The sequence below is a fragment of the Sus scrofa genome, chromosome 16 (assembly GCF_054392235.1).
Source record: "Sus scrofa isolate SSC_HxYL_T2T_F1_AM1 chromosome 16, Sscrofa_HxYL_maternal_Yorkshire_Landrace_v2.0, whole genome shotgun sequence".
In the NCBI taxonomy this organism is placed as follows: Eukaryota; Metazoa; Chordata; class Mammalia; order Artiodactyla; family Suidae; genus Sus; species Sus scrofa.
This window is the reverse complement of record NC_139398.1, coordinates 41,562,656-41,586,773: the sequence shown is the minus strand read 5'-3', so window position 1 is coordinate 41,586,773 and position 24,118 is coordinate 41,562,656. Positions and strand designations below refer to the sequence as shown.

Here is a 24,118-nt window from a genome sequence, read left to right as displayed (position 1 = left end):
ACAAGTTTATATTCTGTAATTTTACCCCATTTCTCAATTATGTAACACTTACCCAGAAGACATTTCAAACATTTTGTCAGGAAATACTTATATATAAATGTATAATTCTATCTCTAAACAAACAAAAAAAAATCTGTGGTGATTTTCTTTTAGTACTTTAATAGTAGAAAGCTTTTTAATAGTATTTTACTGTATTATTTTTAATGAGAAGTTATTAAAATGTTGGTATAATTTTTATTTACAAATTCAGTGACCAAGAAATATCAGAGGGAATAAAAAGGGCCTTTTCTATGGGTTTTCCAAATACAAAACCAAATTTTAAAGTGTTCGAAAGGAAATAAAAATCTTAATGCTTTAAAATAAATTATTGCTTAGCAGTCTGATATCAAAATATGTGATCTGTTGACTTTAAAATCCATGATATCAGTCTTACATGTAAAAAAATACAAAACAGTGTGTACATTCCTACAAAGAAGGATTTTTTTTTTTTTGCTCACTGTAATTACAGTGTCCAAAAGGAAAATTGTTTAAAGAAAGAATTAATGGCTAATAGAAATATATCAAAAAGAAAAACAATTAAAGACAGATTGGGTGATTTTATAAATGCAAAATCCCAGCTGTGCTGTCATGTTACCTCTACATACTTCAACATGCATTTCTTAAGAATTATAGAAGTTTCTTTACCAAATATAATTCTAAATTTGTGGGGTTTTTTCCCTATTTCTCAAATAATTTCTCAAAATGTGGTATGCTCCTTATTTCAAAAATAGACCATTCTTTTGGTGAATTATACAAAATGTGTTGTTTCTGTGTATTTATGTATATTTATTAATTTTATTTATTAACTCAGTAGACTTTTAGCAATTAAAAAATTGTTCTAGAATACATATCTGCCCCCAAGTGGATTTTGTTGTTCTAGACTAGGTGAAATATTAGTAGAAACTAACTGTGTTAGCAATGGAGCAGTGATATATGAGCTACCAAAGAAAGCTTTCTGGTTCTGAATGAGAAGTTATAGATATAGAGCTGTATGTAAGTTTCCACTTCTAAAATTCTGATGGAGAATGTTCATTTGTCATAATTTTTGTGCTTTCTGAGATTATCTCTCCTATCATAATGGATTGTGTGAAAATATAAATAAGGTTTCACAGAAAAAGGGAAATCTGTACCATACATATAATACAATAAAATAGCAAATTTTAATTTTTTCAAATATTGCAGAGTTTTTTTTAAAACCATTCAGAGACCTTTCATCTCAGAGTCACTATTCATTTTCAGTCTACACAATGAAAGAAGTACCTCTACCCATATAGCTATAAAATTTACTGCAGTTAATTCTCAATCTTACTTTATGTTATGCAATCAAACCACTTTTGCTAATGGTTGTCAGTCCTTGGGTGATTTTTTTTGGTTCTTCAACAAATCCACAATGGATGAAAAGCAGAGAAAAATGCGCCCATCATTTGTCAAACGTATTAACTTGTTTTAAGTCACCTTTGCTAAAATGCTTGAAAGGACAATAAATGAAAACTACTGGCGAAAGCAGTATTCTTCCAGACAAGACCTATACATTTAATGTATTCATGGCATCTCTGTTCCCATGTGGAAAACCCACAGTTGGTTGTAATACTCAGAGTCGTCAGGCCTCAGTGTAAGGATAACACTGTAATCTGTTCCTACTTGTAAAAGTTATTCCTGTGTTTTTATTAAATCAGTACTTGCACTGCATGATGTCAGTGCCACCTGACATTGGTGGTATTCTTGACTTTTAAAAACTTGATTATAAAAATTGATCTTATATTTTGGTCCACAGATTTTCCATATGACTTACGATCTCGCTAGCGCTGTGGTGAGAATTTTTAACCTCATCGGCATGATGCTGCTCCTATGCCACTGGGATGGCTGTCTTCAATTTTTAGTGCCACTACTGCAGGACTTCCCACCAGATTGCTGGGTGTCTCTAAATGAGATGGTTGTAAGTAATTCATACTATTTTACACAGCATTTTCTACATTTGGCCAAAAAGTTCTAAATATTTATGTTAGAATGATCTAATTAGCCTACGTAAATTGTAAGAGAAAACTTGATTTTGTTTCTATGGATATAAAATCAGATGTTATGAATTCCTCTTTCTGCAACAAAATTTTATTTACATAAAATGTTCTGGGGCAATGTGTATGTTACAGCATCTGTTTTCAGATAGCTTACATAGTATACATTGAGACATATGGACACATGCACATATAATCATCGTACAACGTTCTTTTAAAAATGCCTACTGCTCAGAAAACTTCTTTCTTTCAGCAGAGTTTTAGCATTTACTGTGTTCAAGACATGCAATTCTGGGTGTTATTAAACATGAAGACACATGTATATCAGTATAATCACAAACAAGATTTGTATGACATGCAATCATAGTTCAGATAGCATGTCCTTCCAGTGAAAACATCGTGGAAAAGATAGCTTTTAAACTTTACCATTAAAAATTTGTAAATACAAATACATCTGTGAGGTAGAAATTTGATTTACATAGACAAGTGTGCTTGTATTCACTTTTAATGTTAAAAGCTTATGTTTGGATATATGTAGTGAAACAAAGGATTTGAAACAATGATGAATATTTTAAATATATATATTCACAAATATTTGTTCTCTCTTTAAGTTCTTATTTTATTCTTGCATTATATTTTAATTACCTTACATTTAATAAAACATTAACTATGTGTTAGAATAGCCTTCTCTTATGTTTGACCTTTTATAGGAGGTAAATTTTATGAGACTTTAACAAAATTTTAACTGGCGTAAATTGAATAGCCTCTTCTTTCCCAAACTGTTCTGTTATTAATTTCATAGCTTATTATTGTAGAAATGACATGGACATCTTAAGAACATTTTTTCCTCCTAGTAAGTATAGCTCAGGCTTTATATTTTAAGGCAAGAGAGATTTACAGCGTATGTTAAGAATAACGTCTTTTTTTCTCTTTCTTTGCCTCTATATTTTCGACCCTTTCTTCTTTCCTCCTTCCCTTTCTCCATTTTTTTATTCCTTTCACTCATTTCTTGGAGACTTGATAGTTACGTGGATCTCTCCTTCACTTCATTCATATCTACTTAAATGTTGCTGATTCACAGAAACCTTCCCTGACTACCTTGATATATTACCCAATTTGTTTATATTTTAAAAGAATTTAGCAGTGCACACACACACACACACACACACACACAGGCATGCACACACTCACAGACACACACACACATTGTTATTTGTATTTTTTCTGTGTTCCTCACACCGGAATGTAAGTTCCATTCAATTAAAAAATTTGTCTGGGAGTTCCCGTCGTGGCGCAGTGGTTAACGAATCCGACTAAGAACCATGAGGTTGCGGATTCGGTCCCTGCCCTTGCTCAGTGGGTTAACGATCCGGCGTTGCCGTGAGCTGTGGTGTAGGTTGCAGACGCAGCTCGGATCCCGAGTTGCTGTGGCTCTGGTGTAGGCCGGTGGCTACAGCTCCGGGTCGACCCCTAGCCTGGGAACCTCCATATGCCGTGGGAGCAGCCCAAAGAAACAGCAAAAAGACAAACAAACAAACAAACAAAAAATTTGTCTGAATTTTGTGCTTTGCTTTATCTCCAGTGCTTAGAATAGTGCCAGACATGGTAATTTGTTGTAACCTAGTCACTTATCAGAAAAAGCTTAAGAAATGTTCTATGTGGAACTTTCTAAATCTAAAAAAGTAATCCAAGGAGTTTGATCAGCTCACTATTCTTGCTTATAGATCTGTCACTTCTATTATCACTGAAGAAGCAAAACATAAAGACAGCTCTAAGATATGTGGGGATGCGAAAAAAACAACAGCTCTATAATCTGGCTACAGACTAAGTAAATAGTATAAAAAATACTAACTCTGCTGCCAAAAGATGATTCATCATTGGCACCAACTAATACTTGTTTGCAAATAATTGTTATTTAAAATTTTCCCTAGGTATCTTTCAAAAATAGCAATTGTCCTTATTGAAAGAGAAAAGGGACTGTTTTTAGGTATCCATAAATTGTGTATAATTGTACAATTATAATGATGGGAAATAATGAAGGAAAATTTTGATATCTTTCTCATATTTCTTTAAATGCCTCCGAATGTGCTCATTTGTGCCTGTGCCTGTGTTTGTATTTAATCTTACATAGTCAAACTTTTGTTATATCCTGTTGTTATATCCTGAATTTACAATTTGCTTCTTGGGTTTTTTTTTTTTTCTTTTTGGCTGCAGTTTTACCTAGGAAATTGGCTTGTATTTTCTTTCACATTTATTTAATATTATTTCCATGTTTTTTGTAGGAAAGAGTTAAGTCGTATGTTTAACTATAAGGACCAGAAATTCTTCTGTATTGTAAATATTGGTTATATAAAGGAAATAACAGTCATAAAAAAGACAGTTTTTAATCAATAATCTCAGTGGTGTCATTTGACCTTGAAGATATTATTTCCTCTTAAAGCTATTTTCTTGAAAACCTTCCATCCATCATAACAAAGCAAAGTATATTTATATACAGAGAGAGTTATAAGGAGAAGTGAAAATCCAATGTAAGAAAAAACACCCTACATTTACATATCATGCTTACTATATTCAAGCCCCAGTGCTTTGAGGAATGCTATCTTACTTGGTCCTCACAGCAGAAGGATAAGGTAGGCACAATTCTTCCTCATTTTGAGTTCAGAAAGCTGAAATGTTTAGAGGTTACACTACATGTTCAGTGTCACACATGCAGTAGAGTACAGAATCAACAATAGAATGCATACCCATCTGACTCCATAATTTCTGTTCTAAACCATGTTAGGTTACCTTATGCTGCATAGATTATAAAAATCAGTCAAAGAAAAGTCACAAAAAAAGAAACCCGTAGTCACAGCATACTGGTTGTAGTATAAAGTCACTTTAAATCAGCATTTGAGCTGTGACACTAAGAAGTGGGATGATTGGGGAGTTTGAGGTTGGTAGATGCAAACTATTACATTTAAACTGCATAAGCAATGAGGTCCTACTGTACAGCACAGGGAACTATATCCAGTCTCTTGGGATAGAACATGATGGAAGCTGGTATGAGAAGAAAAACGTATATGTGTATGTATAACTGGGTCACTATGCTGTACAGCAGAAATTGACACAACACTGTAAATTAACTATACTCTAATAAAAATAATAATAAAGAAAGCAAAAAAAAAAAAAGTGGCAAGGCTGATATGCGATGTAGATTTAGGGAAACAAAATCAAAGGAAAGCCAAAACTGAGAAGCCAGGTCAGGGTGGATGCAGGACTTATTAGTCATTCGGGGGTTTGGGACTGACAATTATTCTTTATGATTTGACACTGGTACTAAATGATTTAAGATAAAGACTAGGTAGAATGTTCAGTGAATTTTTTTATACCTTCCTTCTTTCCATAGCTTGTGTTTTTAAATTATTTACATTTTTAAATATTATTTTGAATCCTCTTTAACCATATTTGCATTTATAACTATATTCTTAACTCTGTATGTATTTTAAATATTTCATAAACACATTTGCATGTATATCTATATCCCTATCTCAATGTGTATTTAAATCCTTCTTAACAATATTTGTATTTATATCCTTATCTATATTTACACATCACTAGCTAGTTGTCTGTATATGCCCTATGATAAGAAATTTAGAGCCATTGCCATAAACATACTATATTACTAACTGGTAATTTGTTCTATATATTTATTGTTATACCAAGTATCGGCAATCTGCATTTTATTCCATAGAAGTAAATTCAATTGCTTTTAGCTAATTCCTTTCTAGCCCTTATAAATTCCACTAAAATAATTCCTTAATTGCTGTTTTCTTAAAAATTCAGTCACTAACCATGGTGGACTACTTGAACTGATGAGGTAGGAGATACTGACTTGCACAATGCAATCTGAGCAGATTAATCTTGCTCTGCATTTGTAGTATTTGCTTTTCATCCATTCAGCAAATGTTTGAAGTATAGATTTCTGCCTGAATGAAAATCTTGGCTTTGCCAGATAATTAATGTTTAATAAGATTAATTTTGAAAATCTTGTCATTCCCATGATATTTTGTGACTATGTTTTAGATGTCTCACAGACACTTAGATTGTAACAGTTCATTATTAAAGGGATTAAAGGCAATAGGGTTTTGGTTTAAATTATAAAATACTATAAAATATTCATTCGAGAGTCTAAGAAAATTAAAAAATGTGATGCCTCAGAACTGCATATTGATTTTGACATAACTTAGGGAATGACTTTACAGAATAAATAAGAATTTCCAGCTAAATAATACATTCCTAGATCAATATTTCTCTGGTTGAATTCTGCAGGTTTAGTCTCAAGGAGTCCACAGGTTTTCTCTCAGCCATATTGTAAATGTATGGATAATGTTGGCAATAGTTTGAAATGTTTCAATGTAAGCATATTATGAATTTAGTATCATCTGCCCTAAACATGGTGTCTGGATTTATTTTCTGTAGTTGAAGTGCATTGTGCCATGAGGTGTTATATAAAATAATTCTGACATATAGACTTAGTAAATAAATAAATAAACCATTCATACCAAATGAAGGCTAAATGACATCGTATTAAATATGGTACAAATTATTTCACCATATGCAAAATGGAGACATATGTTTGAAAACTAAGTCACCTATTATATAGCACATAATTTATGTATTAAACTACATATTCTAGAAAAACTAGAGCTACAATAATCAGTATTATATTTACCTTGTGTGCAATCATTTAGTTTCAACAAACAAAAATCATCCACCTCCATAAATTTAAGATATATTTATTAATTTATTATTTTATTAGGATTTTCTTTGTGAATTTATGCCTGTCTAAACTTTATAAGAACTATAAGGATAGGAAACATATCTAGTTTTATACTTGTGTTTATTTGAGTAATATCATCATCGAAATGATTTAAGCCAAAGAGCATTCCTTATAATGTTCTATTTTCTTATTATTTGAAGGAATCTATTAATTATTTCATCTTGAGAGATGCTATTCCAGAGAGCAGGCAATATGCCTTATAATCATTTGTGTACCCCATTGATCCTATGCCAATCTTACACATATTGCTAAATAAATATTTTTCATAACAAGTGGGTGATTAACAACAGTATTTGAAAATTATGCATAAAGGCGTTATTCTGTTGTTCATTTTAAATATTGTTCATTAGATAGTTTTTATTATAATAACTTGCGTATCAAAGTATTTCTTCAAAGATAAATAATCACTTGACCACCTTGTGGGTGGTAGAACATCCTCAAAATTCATGACATCCAAATCAATGAGCTTCTCAATGCTTTTCATTTCTATATAAATTACAATATTTTCAGAAAAAAATAGGATGTATGATCAATACTAATTAAGTCTATGAGAGGAAAAAAGATGTAAAATGTTTGGAAAGGTCTAATGAATAAAATCTTTGTAGAGAAAATGAGAGATTTGATTGGAAAATCTAGATTACTGCACAACTTTATTTTCATTTGAGACAACGTGTCAGGAACACTTGTTAATAACCAAGAGGTCACACATTGTGCATATTTTCCAGCTTCTTTCCAGTTGGGTGGGGCCCTGTGATAGGGATAGTCAGCAGGCTCTGAGACAGTATCACATTTCATTTTAGTCTAAGCATTGAAAAGCCCAGCATGCAACCCACCAGTTCTCTTTTGCTTCTCCAGAGGCACATCTTTTATTGTACAACCCACAATATAACATAGCTTATCCTGACTCTTCTAGAATAGAGAAGAATTGAATTTAGAGAGATGCATTCCAAAATTGCCTCTACAACTGCCACCTCTGTGATTTAGGCAAATCACTTAACTTTTCTGTACTTTAGCTTCAAAATGAGTGTATAGTATTTACTCTTTCATTTAGGTGATCTTATTAAGTAGCTGTTTTGTGCCAGGCATTGTCATAAGCACTGAACATGCAGTAGAGAATGACACAGTCCCTTTTCTCATGATGCTTATATTCAAATGAGCTTTCATTCATAGCATTTCTTCCTAGGTGCTGAAAACCATACAGAAATTAGATAACTAGATTTTCTAACCTAAATGAATAGAAAATTATATGTGTAAGTCATAAATATGAATTTGAATTAAGGATTCTAATGTATGCACTACCCAAAGAGTAAGAAGACAAGTATTAGGGAAAGTGTTTTCTGTTTGCCAAGTCAAGGACACTTGAAAATATAGCCATTCTTACAGTTTCCCCCCCTAATTTAGCCACCAGAGAGTGCTGCTCTTTTTCTAACTCACATGACAGTGTGCTAGTGGCAGCCTTGTGTAGACCAAGATGAAGTCTATAGGGGTATAAGCTAAAAGATGGGGAGACCCAAAATAAGGAGAGGTATTTCCACTACTATCAACTGGTTTTGGATTAGGCACCTTCTACAGAGTCAGGACAAAGACACTTTAGTCACCTGTAGCTCAAAAACCTTAATAGTCAAAGTAATTGTGTGCTGGGGACTAGAACAGAAAAAGCTGTTTATTGATTTTAAGTAAATTATTTGAAAAAAATGCACTTCATGTTATTCACATGCAAGTTCCCATATATAAGTAGAATATTGTAACCTAGGATGAATATATTATTATCTGTTGATATTCTGGCAAATGCATAAAGATCTCTTTTGAGGTCTAGTGATGTAGTTTAGATTTGATATAAATTAGAAGTTGTATTATATTATTGATTTTTTTCTAAATAGAATGTATTGCCTTAAGAGAATTTTTTAAAGTCCCCTAACAAAAGGTAACTAATTTGCTGACAAGTCACTATGTAGCTTTACTGGGGGGAAAAAAAAGTGCCTTCGTAGCTCCTATGAGTTATAATAACAAAGTAGGTCAGCAGACTGCTGAGTGCTGTGCTTCTCCTTTGCCTTCCTCTTTCTCCCTAGTATAAAAGCCAGCCTGGTGACTCTTCTCTATTGGATAGAAACACAACCTCATCACAAATGTGAAACAATTCTCATGCTATCTTCTTCCTTGTCAGACATGTATTCTGTTATGGGAATGAACATATGGAAATAAATTATAATCTGGTTCCTAGCGGGATTCGTTTCCACTGCGCCAGGACAGGAACTCTCTTATTTTGTTGTTTTTAAAGTTACAATATATTCTGGAAATGAGTAATCCTATGAAAAATTGAATTTTGCTTATGAATCTTTATTTCAGCTATTTTGTATCTACTTACAATACACCAAAGAACATAGGCAATTTATCAAATAAGGTATTAAGCGTATGTACAGGAATCATTGGCTGATCTTTATGCTTTGAGAGTGTAAAGATGGATACAGTGTGACCAGCATTTGAATGCTCATGTAGTATTACCAGCCAGGTGCCTCAGAAACACGGCTTTGCCTAAGCAAGAGTTAATTAACATGTGGCTGTGCTGTGCAACCTGCTGTCTCACATGCCATGCATAGAGTTGTGAGCATATCCACCTGTGAACTGTAACCACTTACTCTACTTGTATAAGCCTGATAATGATGAAAAGTCACATAGAAAAATTTTAGAGTTCATCACCACATCTTTGGAATTTATAAAAGGACATGTAACAGTGAACCACTATATATTCTCTACACTGCAATAGACTTTTCCAGGGCATATCGTAAAGTTAACAAAATTTTTCTCTAAATATGTTCTAAAGATAAAAATAAATATCAGGAAGTTCTAAAGATAAAAATAAATATCAGGGAACCATATCACTGTGGCTCAGTGGTAACAAACCCAACTGGTATTCGTGAAGGTGGCCTCACTCAGTGGGTTGAAGATCTGGCGTTGCCATGAGTGTCAGTGTAGGTCACAGTCACAGCTTGGATGCCACGTACCTGTGGCTGTGGCATAGGCTGGCAGCTGCAGCTCCAATTCAACCCCTAGCCTGGGGACTTTCATATGCTGTGGGTGCAGCCCTAAAAAGAAAATAAAAGTAAACAAACAAATATTTATTGTAACACCTACTTGTAATGTCAGGCAATTGATTTATGTACATAGAACATCTTGTGTTAGCCTGTGCCGTTGTGATCAGTATGGTAACCTAAGATTCTGATTCCTGTGAGTTTTGAAAAGACTTGCAGTAAAAACAAAAAAAATTCTTTAATTTCAATTGTATAAAAAATGAGGACATAATTCAGTTTGACTATTTTGACTAAACTATATTTTAGTCCTTTAGATGATTTTTTTTAATTTATGTGTTTGTTCTAAGGTCAACTGTTGAGTCATATTTTTTTTAAATATTTAGTTAAATAGAATTACAACATGATTGAGAAAAATACCATTTCAGGTGGTATCTACTACTCCTGAATTAAGACTAAAGCATTAATATTCCATTAAATGATTACATTCTGTTTGCCACTTTTGTAATCCTTCTCTCAACTAGCTTATCAATTCTTATGGAAAAAGTTGAAAAATGTGGCATAGGAATATAATTAGTAAATCAAATTAAAATTTGTATTATTCTGTAATAATTATGGAAGTTATTCTACTGAGGGTAACTTTCCATTTCACTCATTGATGTTATAACTTGTCTATAAGTTTTTGTTATGATTTTACCAAGAGATCAGAACTTAAAAAAAAAAAATAGCTCTTTAGCAAAGTATGAAAAAGATTCCGTGTATTAATTTTTATACAATGAAATATATAAACCTATAAACTTTATAAATGATAGAGCTGGATGCAATTCACATATTAAAATTTATAATAATGATATGTTCTCATGTCTTCTAATGTATTTTTCTACCATTTAATTAGTATCATAATGCATTGTGTGAACAAATTATCATGGTTTACAGTTCTATAGGGATTGAATGAGTGCAAAATTTGAAAGAAAAACAAAGAGGAGGATAAACCCATTATTTTACATGAGAATGAAAAACAAAAGATAGAAGTAGGAGATAGCCAAATAGCTAATACAATAAAGGTAGACTGCCTTTTCTCCTTTAGGCTGTATTTCCATCATTGAGGCCATCCACCATTGTCACTAGATGTCTTTGAAGCCTGCTCTGCTTCTTTCAAAAAAAAAGAAATCTTATACTCTTTATCAAAACCAACTATTGTTTAATATAGCTAGTTTCTTCTGCTAATCTATAGTCTCATTAATGTATTTATTTATTATCTACTTAGTAAACCATATGTTTTTGGGTGTCTTTCTACCAACTTTTATTTATAATGGCCTATTACAATAGGAGTTCCTGTCGTGGCTCAGCGGTTATGTACCCAACTTGCATGCATGAGGAGACGGGTTCCATCTCTGGCCTTGCTCAGTGGATTAAGGATCCAACATTGTTGTGAGCTGTGATGTAGGTTGCAGACATAGCTCAGATCTGACATTGCTGTGGCTATGGTATAGGCTGGCAGCTGCAGCTCTGATTTGACCCCTAGCCTGGGAATTTCCATATGATGCAGTTGTGGCCCTAAGCAAACAAACAAACAAACAGATCTGGCAGAGAAGCAGAGAGTAAGCAACAGAACCAGATCAAAGACGACAGTCTCTAAAGTGCAGTCGCCCCTGTTTTCCATTAATGTGTGGATGAAAATTTGCTGAAAACTTTGAATGGAGAAATCATATATCCAGATGATTCAGTGAAATAGAAATTTCCTTCCCTTTCACTGAGTTCTTAATATGAAGCTTACTGGAACCTCTGTAAAGGAAACAGTTTGAAGGATAACCATAAGTAAAAGGTATGGCCTTGAATTTCCAGTATTCCAATGCATAGATAGGGGCAAACGACCCAAATTCTAAGGTAAATCATCAGATCTGGTTGGCTAGGATTTATGGGTGAACTATGATTTTTTAATTGGAAATTTACCTATTTGGAGTAGACCAGGTGTCAGGTAGGTACCCATCTACTGGAAATCTAGTATTTTAGGGAAGATTGAAATAAAGACATATAGAGAAAGCATTAATGAAGAGGTATCATTAAAGGACATACTATGGAGTTCTTGTTGTGGCTCAGTGGGTTAAGAACCCGACATAGTGTCCATGAGGATGCGAGTTTGATCTCTGGCCTCACTCGGTGGGTTAAGGATCGGCATTGCCACAAGCTGTGGCATAGTTACAGATGTGGCTCAAATCCAGTGTTGCTGGCTGTGGCATAGGTCTTAGCAGGAGCTCTGATTTGCCCCTGGCCTGGGAACTTCTGTATGCTGCTGGTGTGACTATAAAAAAAAAAAAAAAAAAAAAAAAAAAAAAAAAAAAAAAAAAAAAGAGAACTCTCTAGAAGGTACTAAGCTAGTTAAATAGGGGAAAATTTGTGGCATATCATAACACTGGATATCAGTGATGGGAATTGGACACTTACTCTCCTTAAAACAGAGTACTGACCAAGTCATGGCTCACCTGATTGACAAAATTATTTCCTAAAGCATAGCAGAAGTGATGGGAGTCTACTTCAAACAAAATTGAAGAATTTTTTGGTTAGAGTGATAAGAATCTGAAAGGAAGCATGCAAGTAACCTTGAACTAAATATGAGAAATGGTATTATTGTAAAGCGGATAAGCCTGGTCAAGCTCTAGATTGGTAAGATTCACCTCCTGCTTCTCTCATACTTACTAGCTGTGTGACCTTTAATAAGGGACTTAGTCTACTGGTGCCTTGGTTTTCTCATCTGTAATGTAGGATTATGATTATATTTACTTTACAGAGTTCTGGAATAAATGAAGGAATTTACACATGCCAAATATATAAAACAGTTCTTATTATACTTCTCAGCTCAATACATGTAAGTTATTAATAGTTGTAGTTGTGTGTGAGATAGAGTTGATTTTTCTTGTCTATAAATTTGTGTATAACTCTCCCATTTAAAAAAAATAATGAAGGAGTTCTCATCATGGCACAGTGGAAACGAATACAACCAGGAACCATGAGGTTGTGGGTTCAATCCCTGGCCTTGCTCAGTGGGTTAAGGATCCGGTGTTGCCATGAGCAGTGGTGTAGATCACAGGTGCAGCTCAAATCTGGTGTTGCTGTGGCTGTGGCATAGGCTGGTGGCAACAGCTCTGATTAGACCCCTAGCCTGGGAACCTCCATATGCCACTGGTGCGGCCCTACAAAGACAATAAATAAATAAATAAATAAATAAATAAATAAATAAATAAATAATGATTTGAGAGCTTGAAGTAGAAGCAGATATACCCTATACCTATAAATATTAAGTGACATGAAATGAAAAAGTTTATAATGCATAATCCTGGGCAAAGGAATTTGAAAGTAAAACTTTGTTTTTTTATTTTCCTACCACCTACAGAAATACTAGATAAAATGGCTTGAACCCCGTGATGAAAACTGTAAATAACAGTTAGAAAGAAAGAATCATTAATGACATTTAATAATATTTAGAGCAAAGACCAGGAAGTAGATATGCCCTTCACTTGAAATCCATGAGATGATAATAATGACAGAATGTAGAATACTTTCAATCTTATTTTTAATGTTTAATTTTGTTAAGTGAAGTATTTTAAGCTGAATAGACTAGAATAAACCCTAGGGAAACTGCACTCCAAGTCAGTACTCTGGTACTCCAAGTGGGTTCAACCCTTGGCCCATGTGAATTGCACCTTAAGATGGTGATATCTTGGAGAAGAAATGGTGGACTGATTGCATAGGTTCTTTCATAAACCATGAAAATGGTCAAAACATTGATTGTCCATGGTATTTGTAAACAATATACAAACTGACAAAGAGAGAATGAAGAAATATGCTGCTCATTTCAACCTGATGTGTTTGATGTTAATTCCAAACAAGACTCTGCACTAAATTATACAGTTAATTGTAAGCACTGTGAAAAGGTAATGTTTGGTTCAAGTAAACCCTTATTTAATGAAAGCAAGTCATTTCTCTTTTTTCTTCTTTTATGTATAAGATGTGATAAAAAAAAAAAGACATTGAAAACCTTGCTCAGGATATATGTGAGTCCACTATTAAATTTTTGAGATGAATATTAGACTGGTACATGCAGTTTACATAAGGCTTTCTGCAAGGTTCTTCATGACACTTATTATGAAATATTTGGATTAACAAAAAATAGAGTTAGGTAGGTTAATAAGTGGCTGAGTGCATGTTTAGTGCATATTTTCTGCTCTCATTCTCTAAAATGAAGATTAATAGATTGATGTTGACATAGAAGATGTTGTTGGATGTCTGTAAGATACGACATCTTCTCAACATATTAATGTGATCTGAAGTGTTTTCAACATATTAACAATAACTTGGTTGAAGCAACCAAAAATGGAGCCAACAAACAAACAAAAAAGGCTAATATACAGCATTATAGATTTATATTAAGAAGATTTTGCTATATGGAAAATGAACTGAGTCAATATAATGAATTTTTTATGTGGCAAAACATAAGGTCTTGTAGTAAGAATCAGGAAAAAAGGAAAAAAGTACAGGAATCAGACATGATTCAGTCAAGGATGTAAAAAATGTGTAGAATTTTGGTGACTGAATTTTAATAATATGTCAACAATTGAGATACTGCCCATGTTAAATAAATTTTGAAGTCCTAACAGACAATATTTTTATAAGAAAAAAATTTATTTTAATTTTGGGTATCAACTTTTTTATATAGATCTTATAATTATATAGGCAATTATTTTCTGACCAGAAGATACCTAATTATCTCTTTGAAATGTAAATGCTCACTGGTTATCTAATTTTATTCTTGAAATTATATTTTTAAAACTAATTTAGATCTATTTATAAATTCATTTGTATATAAGGACATTGTTATATTCTAATAATTAACTTTGCTTTTCAATAACTACATTTCTCAAATAACTCACTTGATTATTTAACAAAGTATTTAGGTATTAATAAAGAATTAAAGCACACTTACATATTGTAAAAACCTAGGGAATGTGTAGCAGAGAGAATGGAATAATACCAAATTGAACAAAAGAGATTTCATTATATTTACATTTAATATTATCAGTTTATAAACGGGAAACAAAGGCTCCTTGTTTTGCAATATGCTTTTCTTTGTAGTGTGTCACCTACTGTGTGCTGAATTTAGTTCATAAATTTGTATAACTCATTTTGACAGATCACCCTCATCAAATCCTTGATTGAGAAATTTGGAAGGATTGTGGTTTTACTTCCACAAACCATTAACATCTTATCTTATTTGTTCTATTTTTCCTTGTTACTTGTAATAAGAAAAACCTTTAAAATTATAACAAAAATATTTTCCTTGATTAAATTATTCATTTGCCAGTTTTCATTTGGACAATGATCAGAACAAAAGATTACTTATTCTTTAACTTGCAAGAAGAAAGTTAGAAACTGCATATTTCACACTTGGCTTCACCAAAAATCATACCATTTCTAATGTAATTAAGCATGATTTAGGTCCAGTAGACCATCATTTTCAACTTCTGAAATTAATCATTTAGTTTATAGGGTTGAAACTAGGATTATATGCTTTGTCACTGCATGCTTTCTTTCAGACTCAGGCTCTAACAGAATTCCTTTTTTCTCCTCCATTTACAAAAGGAAAAAAAATCAATTAATGTAAAAAGTACCTTGGGAAGTGGGAGAAAGGGAATTTGTTGACATTAGTGGCTCAGCCTAAAGTTAGTGAAAAAATAAAAAAACTTATCCAGCAGCTTAAATTTATCACTAGAGATGTTTTTCTGTTTTAAGTAATTATTGTCCAGGCTGGCTGAAATAAATTTGGAACAGTATCTTGTGTGCAATTAAGTATAACACCCCCCACAAAACACACACCCAACAGGATCAATTTGCATCCATTTATTTGCATGAAATTAGGGTGCATTAGTAGCATTTAGCTATCATTTCTCTATTTACCTACTTATCTACCTATATACCTATTTATTGGCCATTTTTATATCTGCTGACCAGGTGGGAAAACAGATTGATAATAAAAAAAAATCTTCCCCTCATAGATGACTATTTTTTTCCCCAGGAAAAAAGAAAATAAACAAAATAAAGACCTCTAAAAGATAATCCCAGGCAGCAAAATCCTATTAAGAAACCTAAAGCAAGAGAATAGAATACAGTGACCTAGGTCAAGCAGATTTATTTAAAGACGAGTAGTCCAGGAGGAAGGGGCAGCTGACTGGTGTGTCTGGAGTGGCATTGAGAGAGGAGTACAATAATCATGTTGGAAAGATACCCAGGGGCCAGAGAGATCACAACAGGTTTTGAAAGTCATGGGAAGATTTGGGGTTTTATTCTCTGTAAAATGGAGCACTGAATGAGACCCAGTGGCAGACACTGTGAGTGAGAACCCCTTCCAGGGCAGAACACAGAGGAAGGAGTCCTGTGTTCCTGATTCACAGAAGTCACAGCACCAGGCACTAAGGTGCCGGAGTGTGAGCTCATGTCTAAGTAAGGTGACAACAAGCAAGTGATTGGGGCAAAGCAGCAGAGAAGTCCAGAGCAGGGCAGAGGTCGGCTGTGTGTGTAACAAGCTCCAGGCAGCAGGGCAAAGCAACACACAATAGCAAGTGAGTTTGACCTGAACTGGTGCGGTCTGGCCATGGGGCAGCAGCGACCTTCCCCCTGGGGAGAGCACGGTGGCCCACAAAAGTAGGTCAGACTGATTTGAAACATATGTGACATATTCCTTAGCATTTCAGGTGGAAGAGAAGTGTCTTTGGTCATGAAGTTGCGAGCAGCTTAGAACTTAATTTAGGTAAAAATACTAAGCTGACCTCATGTTATTCTAAGGAGGGATAAATTAGGTAGACTTGTCCTTTTGCTAGGTAATCAGTCAACAAATGTTTTTGATCATCTGCTCTGTGCTGGGCACTGTTGTGGACACTGTTATCCTGCCCTGGGAGTTCCACATTCTAATTGAATTTGTTACTCTACAAGGAATAATTGGGGGTAAGCTTGATTTCCTCAAGTATCATGTTCAGTGAAGAGAAACCAAAACAAATATTTGAGTACTGGCACTCTTGGACCTTTAGTGATGCCTGAGCTCTTTGATTTATGTTTCTGTCTTCATTATTTGAAAGATTCTCAACATGTATTCCAAATTGAAGCTGGTGGTTTGTTAATATGTGTAATGATAACACAATGAATGCTATATTTTTCTTTTTACCTTTTGTTAATCCCCTTTGATATTACTCCTTCTAGGAACTCTTTGTCAAAGTACTCTGTGTTCTTGGCATTTATATCAAGTGAAATCATTAGGAGTCAATTTTAAAATGCTTAGACTACCATTATAAAAATAATATCCTGTTGGTTAACTGGCTGTCTTCTTTTAAACGTGGAGAGGGTCTTCCATGTCTCTATAAGACATTTGCTCTCACTGTCATGTAGTGATACAGGAAACTGGAATAACCTCGTGGGAGTCAAACAAATCTCTGTTTAAATAAAAGGGAAAGATGAATTAGACTCATTTCTTTCCTTCCATTTTCCTTCTAAAGACAGAAGATAACATTAATTTATAATATTTTCCATTTTAATTTACTATTATACTTCCTTGTTTTTCTTTTCCTAGGACAAAAAACTTACTAGAAAGTACTAAATCACTCCGTGCATTTAATTAGAAAGCTAAGATAGCATTTGGCCCATAACATTTCCCTGGTAATGATATATTTTTCTTATCTGGAATTTGATTTTATCAAATTTGCAGGATAGCCAGTCTGAAACATATATGGAATTACATTAGAGAGAGAGAGGTTTTATTTGAGTCATATACTTCAGTTTAAGAAAAAAAAAACTTATATTCAGGCTTCTGTTTGTTTTTTCTCTCCTCACTCCATCACCTAACAATTTTCTGAAAGAGAGAAAACTGCATTTCAGCTCACAAGGAAACTATTTCCTAGTGATCCTCCAATGAAATTTTAATTGACTTCTAGTAGTTGAAAACAGAAAATCATTAGTTTATTAAATGGAGATAGGACTTTATTAAAAATATAATCATGAAGGGAGAATGCACACAGAGCATTCTTGAAAATATATCTTCCAGTTCTGCAGAAAAGTTACAAATTTTCTTTTGACAGAAGAAAGCTATTTGTGGAGCCCAAGAGGTATTCAGAACATGACAAAATTCTTTCAGTGTGCTTGCTGTCATATTAGGCATCTGATAGCTGTACATGATTATTTTCACAGAGGTTGCTATGGAGAGAGACATAATTCAAGTGTGTATTCTTTCTGTAGCTAGGACTAGAAGAAACATATTAGGCACTATTGTGGACCAAAATGAAGAGATTATTCCATGTCTTACTTGTCTTTTTACTTCTTAATATTTGTGCTCCCTCTATGTTAGAAACCCTGATGTGCACATCATCTCATTAATTACCACCAACTCTAAAGGGTGCATTTGCTAATCTCAATTTTATGATGAAGACTTGAGCTTTGAGTTCATAATATCACCATTCTAAATGGTAGAGCTGAGATTTAACTCAGGTTTATCTACTTCTGAGCCTCAAAATCTTTTTAATGGCTTAACCATTCTGCCTTAACATCTTGGGACTTCATTGAATTTTTTTTTCTTTTTTCTTTTTCTTTTTAGGGCTGCACCCAGGGCATATGGAAGTTCCCAGGCTAGGGGTTGAATTGGAGCCATAGCTGCCAGCCTATGCCACAGCCGCAACAACACGGGATCCAAGCCACATCTGTGACCTACACCACAGCTCATGGCAATGTGGCATCCTTATCTCACTGAGAAAGGCCAGGGATTGAACCCGCATCCTTATGGATACTAGTCTGGTTCTTAACTCACTAGTCTGGTTCTTAACCACAATAGGAACTCCAGGGACTTTATTGATTATTTAATATCTTATCTTGGGCTGCCATAAAAATACCAAAGACTGTGTGGCTTAAACAGTGGATATTTATTTCTCACTGTTCTGAAGACTAGGAATTCCAAGATCAAGGTGTCAATCTCAGTCCTATGGCTCCTGGTGAAAGCTCTCTCCCAGGCTTGCAGATGGCCATTTTCTCACTGTGTCCTCACATAACGAAGAGAGAGCATACTCTCAAGTCCCTTATAAGATCTCATGACTAATCCCATTGTACAGGGGGTTGTTCTGTGTCACCAAAAAATATATATGGCAAAGTGCATCTTCTGTTCTCAATCTCTCTGCCTCTCTCCTTTACCTATCCCTTGCTGGGAGGGAGTAGGGGAGACAGCTGCCATGTGTGAGCTGCCCTGTGGAAAGGCACTAAAGCATCCTGCCCACAGGCATATGAGTAGCTGAAAGTGGGTCCGCCAGCTTGTCTTCAGATGATGCATGCCTGGCTTGTTTCTGGACTGACCCTCTCATGAGAGATCCTTAGCCAGAGGCACTCAGCTAAGCCACTCCCCCATTCCTGATTTTCATAGACTGTATGAGATAATAAATGTTTTTTGCTTTAAAATGTTAAGTTTTAGGAGAGTTTGCTGTGCAACCATAGATTACTGATACACTTAGCACTAATTCTTTTTTATGTCAACCAAGTTAAAGCAGCTTTCAAACCATTTCTCTTTTCCACTGAGAGCATCCCTCAAATCTTACATTCTTTATGAAAGATAGCTCACTTTGATACTCTCAAATTGTAAAGTTGTGTCCTGGATTAAATGCATGATATGACTAATTTGTCATGTATATACCATGAATGTGAATGGAGGTAATTTGGAAATATTCTTAGAAATAATAAAATGCCTTTACTCAACCACTGTAAATTAAGAATTGGTGGTCATTTGGTAGGAACTAGAATAAAAGTTGTCCTTTCAATATATTTGAAGAAAGTATTATGAGCAAACTGAAAAGCAAATATTTGTAAAAGTGAATTTAAATATATGAAGTAAAAATATTTCTTTTTTTTTTTTTTTTTTTTTTTGGTCTTTTTGCTATTTCTTTGGGCCGCTACTGCGGCGTATGGAGGTTCCCAGGCTAGGGGTCGAATCAGAGCTGTAGCTGCCTGCCTATGCCAGAGCCACAGCAGGGCGGGATCCGAGCCGCGTCTTACACCACAGCTCACGACAACGCCGGATCCTTAACCCACTGAGCAAGGGCAGAGACTGAACCCGCAACCTCATGGTTCCTAGTCGGATTCGTTAACCACTGCGCCACGACGGGAACTCCTATATTAAGTAAAAATATTTCTTGATGTATATTTTGTGTTCTTATAATAAGAAAGTTGTATTTGTTCATGTCAATGATTACAACACAATGGGGAACTGATTCTCCCATGTGGCTTGAGCCTGTCTCCTTAATTTATATCTAAAATTTTCATAGGCATTAAATTATTACCCTGATATATATACTTAAGCGTATCATTGCTAGTGCAAGTCCCAATTGATGTGCAAACTGGCAACAAAACTGCATTTCTTTTTAAAATATTCTGATTCTGACTTGCCATAAATTTTTGTTAAATTGAAGTTGACTTACAAAGTTGTATCAGTTTCAGGTGTGCATCAAAGTGATTCACCTATGTGTGTGTGTGTATATATATATGTGTTCTTTGTTGTATTCTCATATTCTTTCCCATTATAGGTGATTGCAAGATATTGAATATAGTTCCCTATGCTATATAGTAGGTCTTTATTGTTTATCTGTTTTATATATAGTAGTGTGTATCTGTTAAGCCCGAACTCCTAAACACACTCACATGGATCTACAGCAGGGGTATTTGATGTTTTAACAGTAAGAGCGCAGCATCATGCTGAGAAAAGTGCTAGATAGAGAATTAGGAGAGCTGGATTTTAATCTAAGATTTCCCTTTCTGCACTATTTAATCTTGTAAAAAAACCTTATTTTAAGCGACCTCTCTTTACTTGTCTGTAAAATGAGGAAGTTGGACTATTAGTAGTTAGCCTTAGAATTCTTATATTGAATGGAAAACTGAGGACCAATATGTCAAATAAAGAAATGTGTATTTAAAAAAAAAAAAAAAAAAAAAAAAAAGTCTAGCTGATCTGGATGAAGTGGGGATGGGACACTGGAGTCCAGGCCTCCATCTCACCCGTCCCCTAAAAGCCCTCCTTGTCCATAGTGGGAGCACAGTATGACAACCAAATGGATTAGAAATTTTATTCAGTAGAAACCAGTTAACAAATATGTAATGGAAAAAATAAAAATCATTATAAAAGAGAAAAATTAAACCAGCTGTAATGAAAAAAATAAAAATCACTATAAATGAAAAAAAACCAAATATGTTACTTGCCATGGAAAATAAAATCTGAATAAAGTGCTTTTCTTTTGGAGCTCTCATCAAGTCATAATCATTTCTTTTTACTAGCTTATAAATAAAGTGTTACCATTTCATTATTATTACATCATAATTAATGACCTGTACACATAAACCTATATCAAAATTCAGTGGGTTTAACCAGCCTCTCATATGAAATAAATATATGTAGCAAGTAACACAGGTGTGGTAAAATGCAGAGCCTCCTCTTTGTCTTAAGCATCAGATATTTGAGCTAATAAGAACATCTGGAGCATCTTGTCTAGTCTGTTGGGTTTAGGTAACAAACTCATTATTTGCTATGTGTGCTGGGCTTAAAGCCCATTGGAAAAGCCCAAAAACTCTGAGTATTCTGCTTCCAATATGAAGTAAAAACTGTGGGAATGAGCAGATCTGTGCCATAAGGAGGCTTCTCCACTGACATTCACAGAAGTCATACAGCATGCTGCATACAAGTGTTGTCTGTGTATTCTTCAAGTCATGTATTTATTTATATCTATACATGTATGTTAAATATTTGTAAATACAGAGAAATCTGAGGCTTAGTCTTTTTTGTTAGCATGCATGTGGTAATTTAGGAAGTCCAGATGAAATCCTGATCTGATGAAATCTTTAGTATGGTTGAATTTTCTCATAAATAAGAACTCCATTTTGGTTTCTGGGATGGGTGGTGATATGTGGAGCAAATCTGAAATGCACACTTCCTTGAAAATATGTCAGTATTTTATTTTTTGCGTATATTGTTATTTCTTAAACATTCTGTAGAAGAAAGGAATAGCTATAATTATTAATTTCATCATTTTGGGGTGAGTTTATCTTTAACATCTTTGGGGGGGCAGGAGTTGTATGAATTGACTTTCCTTTAAAGAATGTTAGAAAAAATATCATCGAGAATTTTGATTAATAGATTCTTACTCTAATGTATTGGATATTTTTCATTAGCCTTGATTTTGGGCCCTCTTACATTAGTCTTAAGATAATAATATGGCAAGTGCCATTTTATTTTATTTTATTTTATTTTATTTATTTATTTTTTTGTCTTTTTGCTATTTCTTTGGGCCGCTCCCACGGCATATGGAGGTTCCCAGGCTAGGGGTCGAATCGGAGCTGTACCCACTGGCCTACACCAGAGCCACAGCAACGCGGGATCCGAGCCACATCTGCAACCTACACCACAGCTCACGGCAACGCCGGATCGTTAACCCACTGAACAAGGGCAGGGACCGAACCTGCAACCTCATGGTTCCTAGTCGGATTCGTTAACCACTGCGCCACGACGGGAATTCCAGCAAGTGCCATTTTAAAAGAAATAAAAATAATCTATGATTATAATATTCTTTAATGGCTTTTTGATGATAAAGACATTAATATATTATGAAAATAGAACTTGATTTTTATTACTCTATATTTTCTCCTTTGAAGTCAGAATTTCCAGTGATGCCCACTCCATTGGGTTGTGGTAAGATTTATAAACCCTGTCTGTAGAATGCATAGCACGTGTAGCACATAATCGGCACTCAAAAATATTAACCATTAGCAGCGTAATCCTCTAGTTCCAAAATTGGACAAAACTGTCCATTTTAAATTCATCCATGCTCTTCACCATTGCTTAGGTTTTCACCAAATACCTTCTCATCCTACAACTTTGGATATTGATGATTCTAACTCTCATTTAATTCGTCCTCAGGAAAAACATCAATCCAATCCCTTCTGGTTTTATCTACTTTAATTTCTGTGTTCTGGTTTTGGGAATTCTTCAGTTTCGTTTTTCCTCTGGATTCCTACTGACTAAGCTTTGTCCAAGTGCAAAGAATAATGTATTTGTTTCATTTCAAAAGGCTGCCTTTACTGTATAAGCATTTTGGACTGAAATAGTTCTGGGGTAAATGTCTTAAGAGGAAGACCCCAAGTGTCCTTCCAGGGATGTTACCAATAGTTTGGAACACTCATTGTTTGTACACCTTTATAAAAATTAAAATTTTACAACTTTCTCCATAAATACTTAACTCGTATCATGAGGTACAAATATAAATCCTTCATAACCAATTTAAAATTCATTTCTTTTTATTCTCTCCAGAGATGTAAAAAACATGTTAAGTTGTCATCTGACATCTGCTATTAAATCACCTCTACTCAACATACCTTGTAGGGAGCAAACAATTCACTTTCATGTTTCCCTAACACTGGGACACCACTTTAATTTGATTGACTAGTGCACCATGCATGGATTAATCCTTCCCATCAAGTCACCTTGGTTAGGTTGAGAGTAAACCAACCATTTTGGCATTTTTCCATGTGTTGTATTTTATCAGTTTGGGTTCAGTCACTCATAAAAACATTAATCGAACACCTACTATAATTTAGACATGTACTAAGTCTTGCAGACACAATGAAGAAAGGAAAGACAAGCTTTGCGTCTTCGATTCACTTCAAGAAAGGAATCAAATAGTTTGAAAAAGGTCTGTTTCTTAAACTTTTTAACCTTCAGAAAAGCACATAAAATTTGCATATTACACAAGGGTAGTCACAAAAGAGGAGAAAAAAAGAGAAACACAAGCAGCTATGCCTAAATACCTGAAAACACAACATTGACTAAAATGTCATCACACATCAGCTCTTGGATAACGTTATGGATAAGTAATGTCACTGGGGATGTCACTGCTACCTATGCTTTTTGTATGTAAAATTTCCCTAATTATAAAACACAGAATCTGATGAGTTTTGGAGTTCTGTTCTTCTATACTAATTTAATTATTCAGAGACTTACAAGAAACAGAATGTATTGGGGTTTTTTTTTTTTCTTTTGCATGTGTTTGTTTTTATGTATGTCTAGAGGTAAAAAAAAAAATACACTTAGGACTTATAATTGGCTCAAATCTTATTTATATTGCTGCTTGCAGTCCATTGTCTTGCCCTTCCTAAAACAT

The 24,118-nt window shown here is 34.2% G+C and overlaps 1 protein-coding gene across 1 annotated transcript in view; it reads left to right on the top strand.

The window, feature by feature from the left end:
* HCN1 (hyperpolarization activated cyclic nucleotide gated potassium channel 1) overlaps window positions 1–24,118 on the top strand; it is a 371,079-nt gene that overhangs the window by 194,984 nt on the left and 151,977 nt on the right. The window contains exon 3 of the mRNA XM_021077110.2: window positions 1,814–1,975. Coding sequence (XP_020932769.2) covers window positions 1,814–1,975 — 162 coding nt within the window. The remainder of the gene's footprint in view (window positions 1–1,813; window positions 1,976–24,118) is intronic.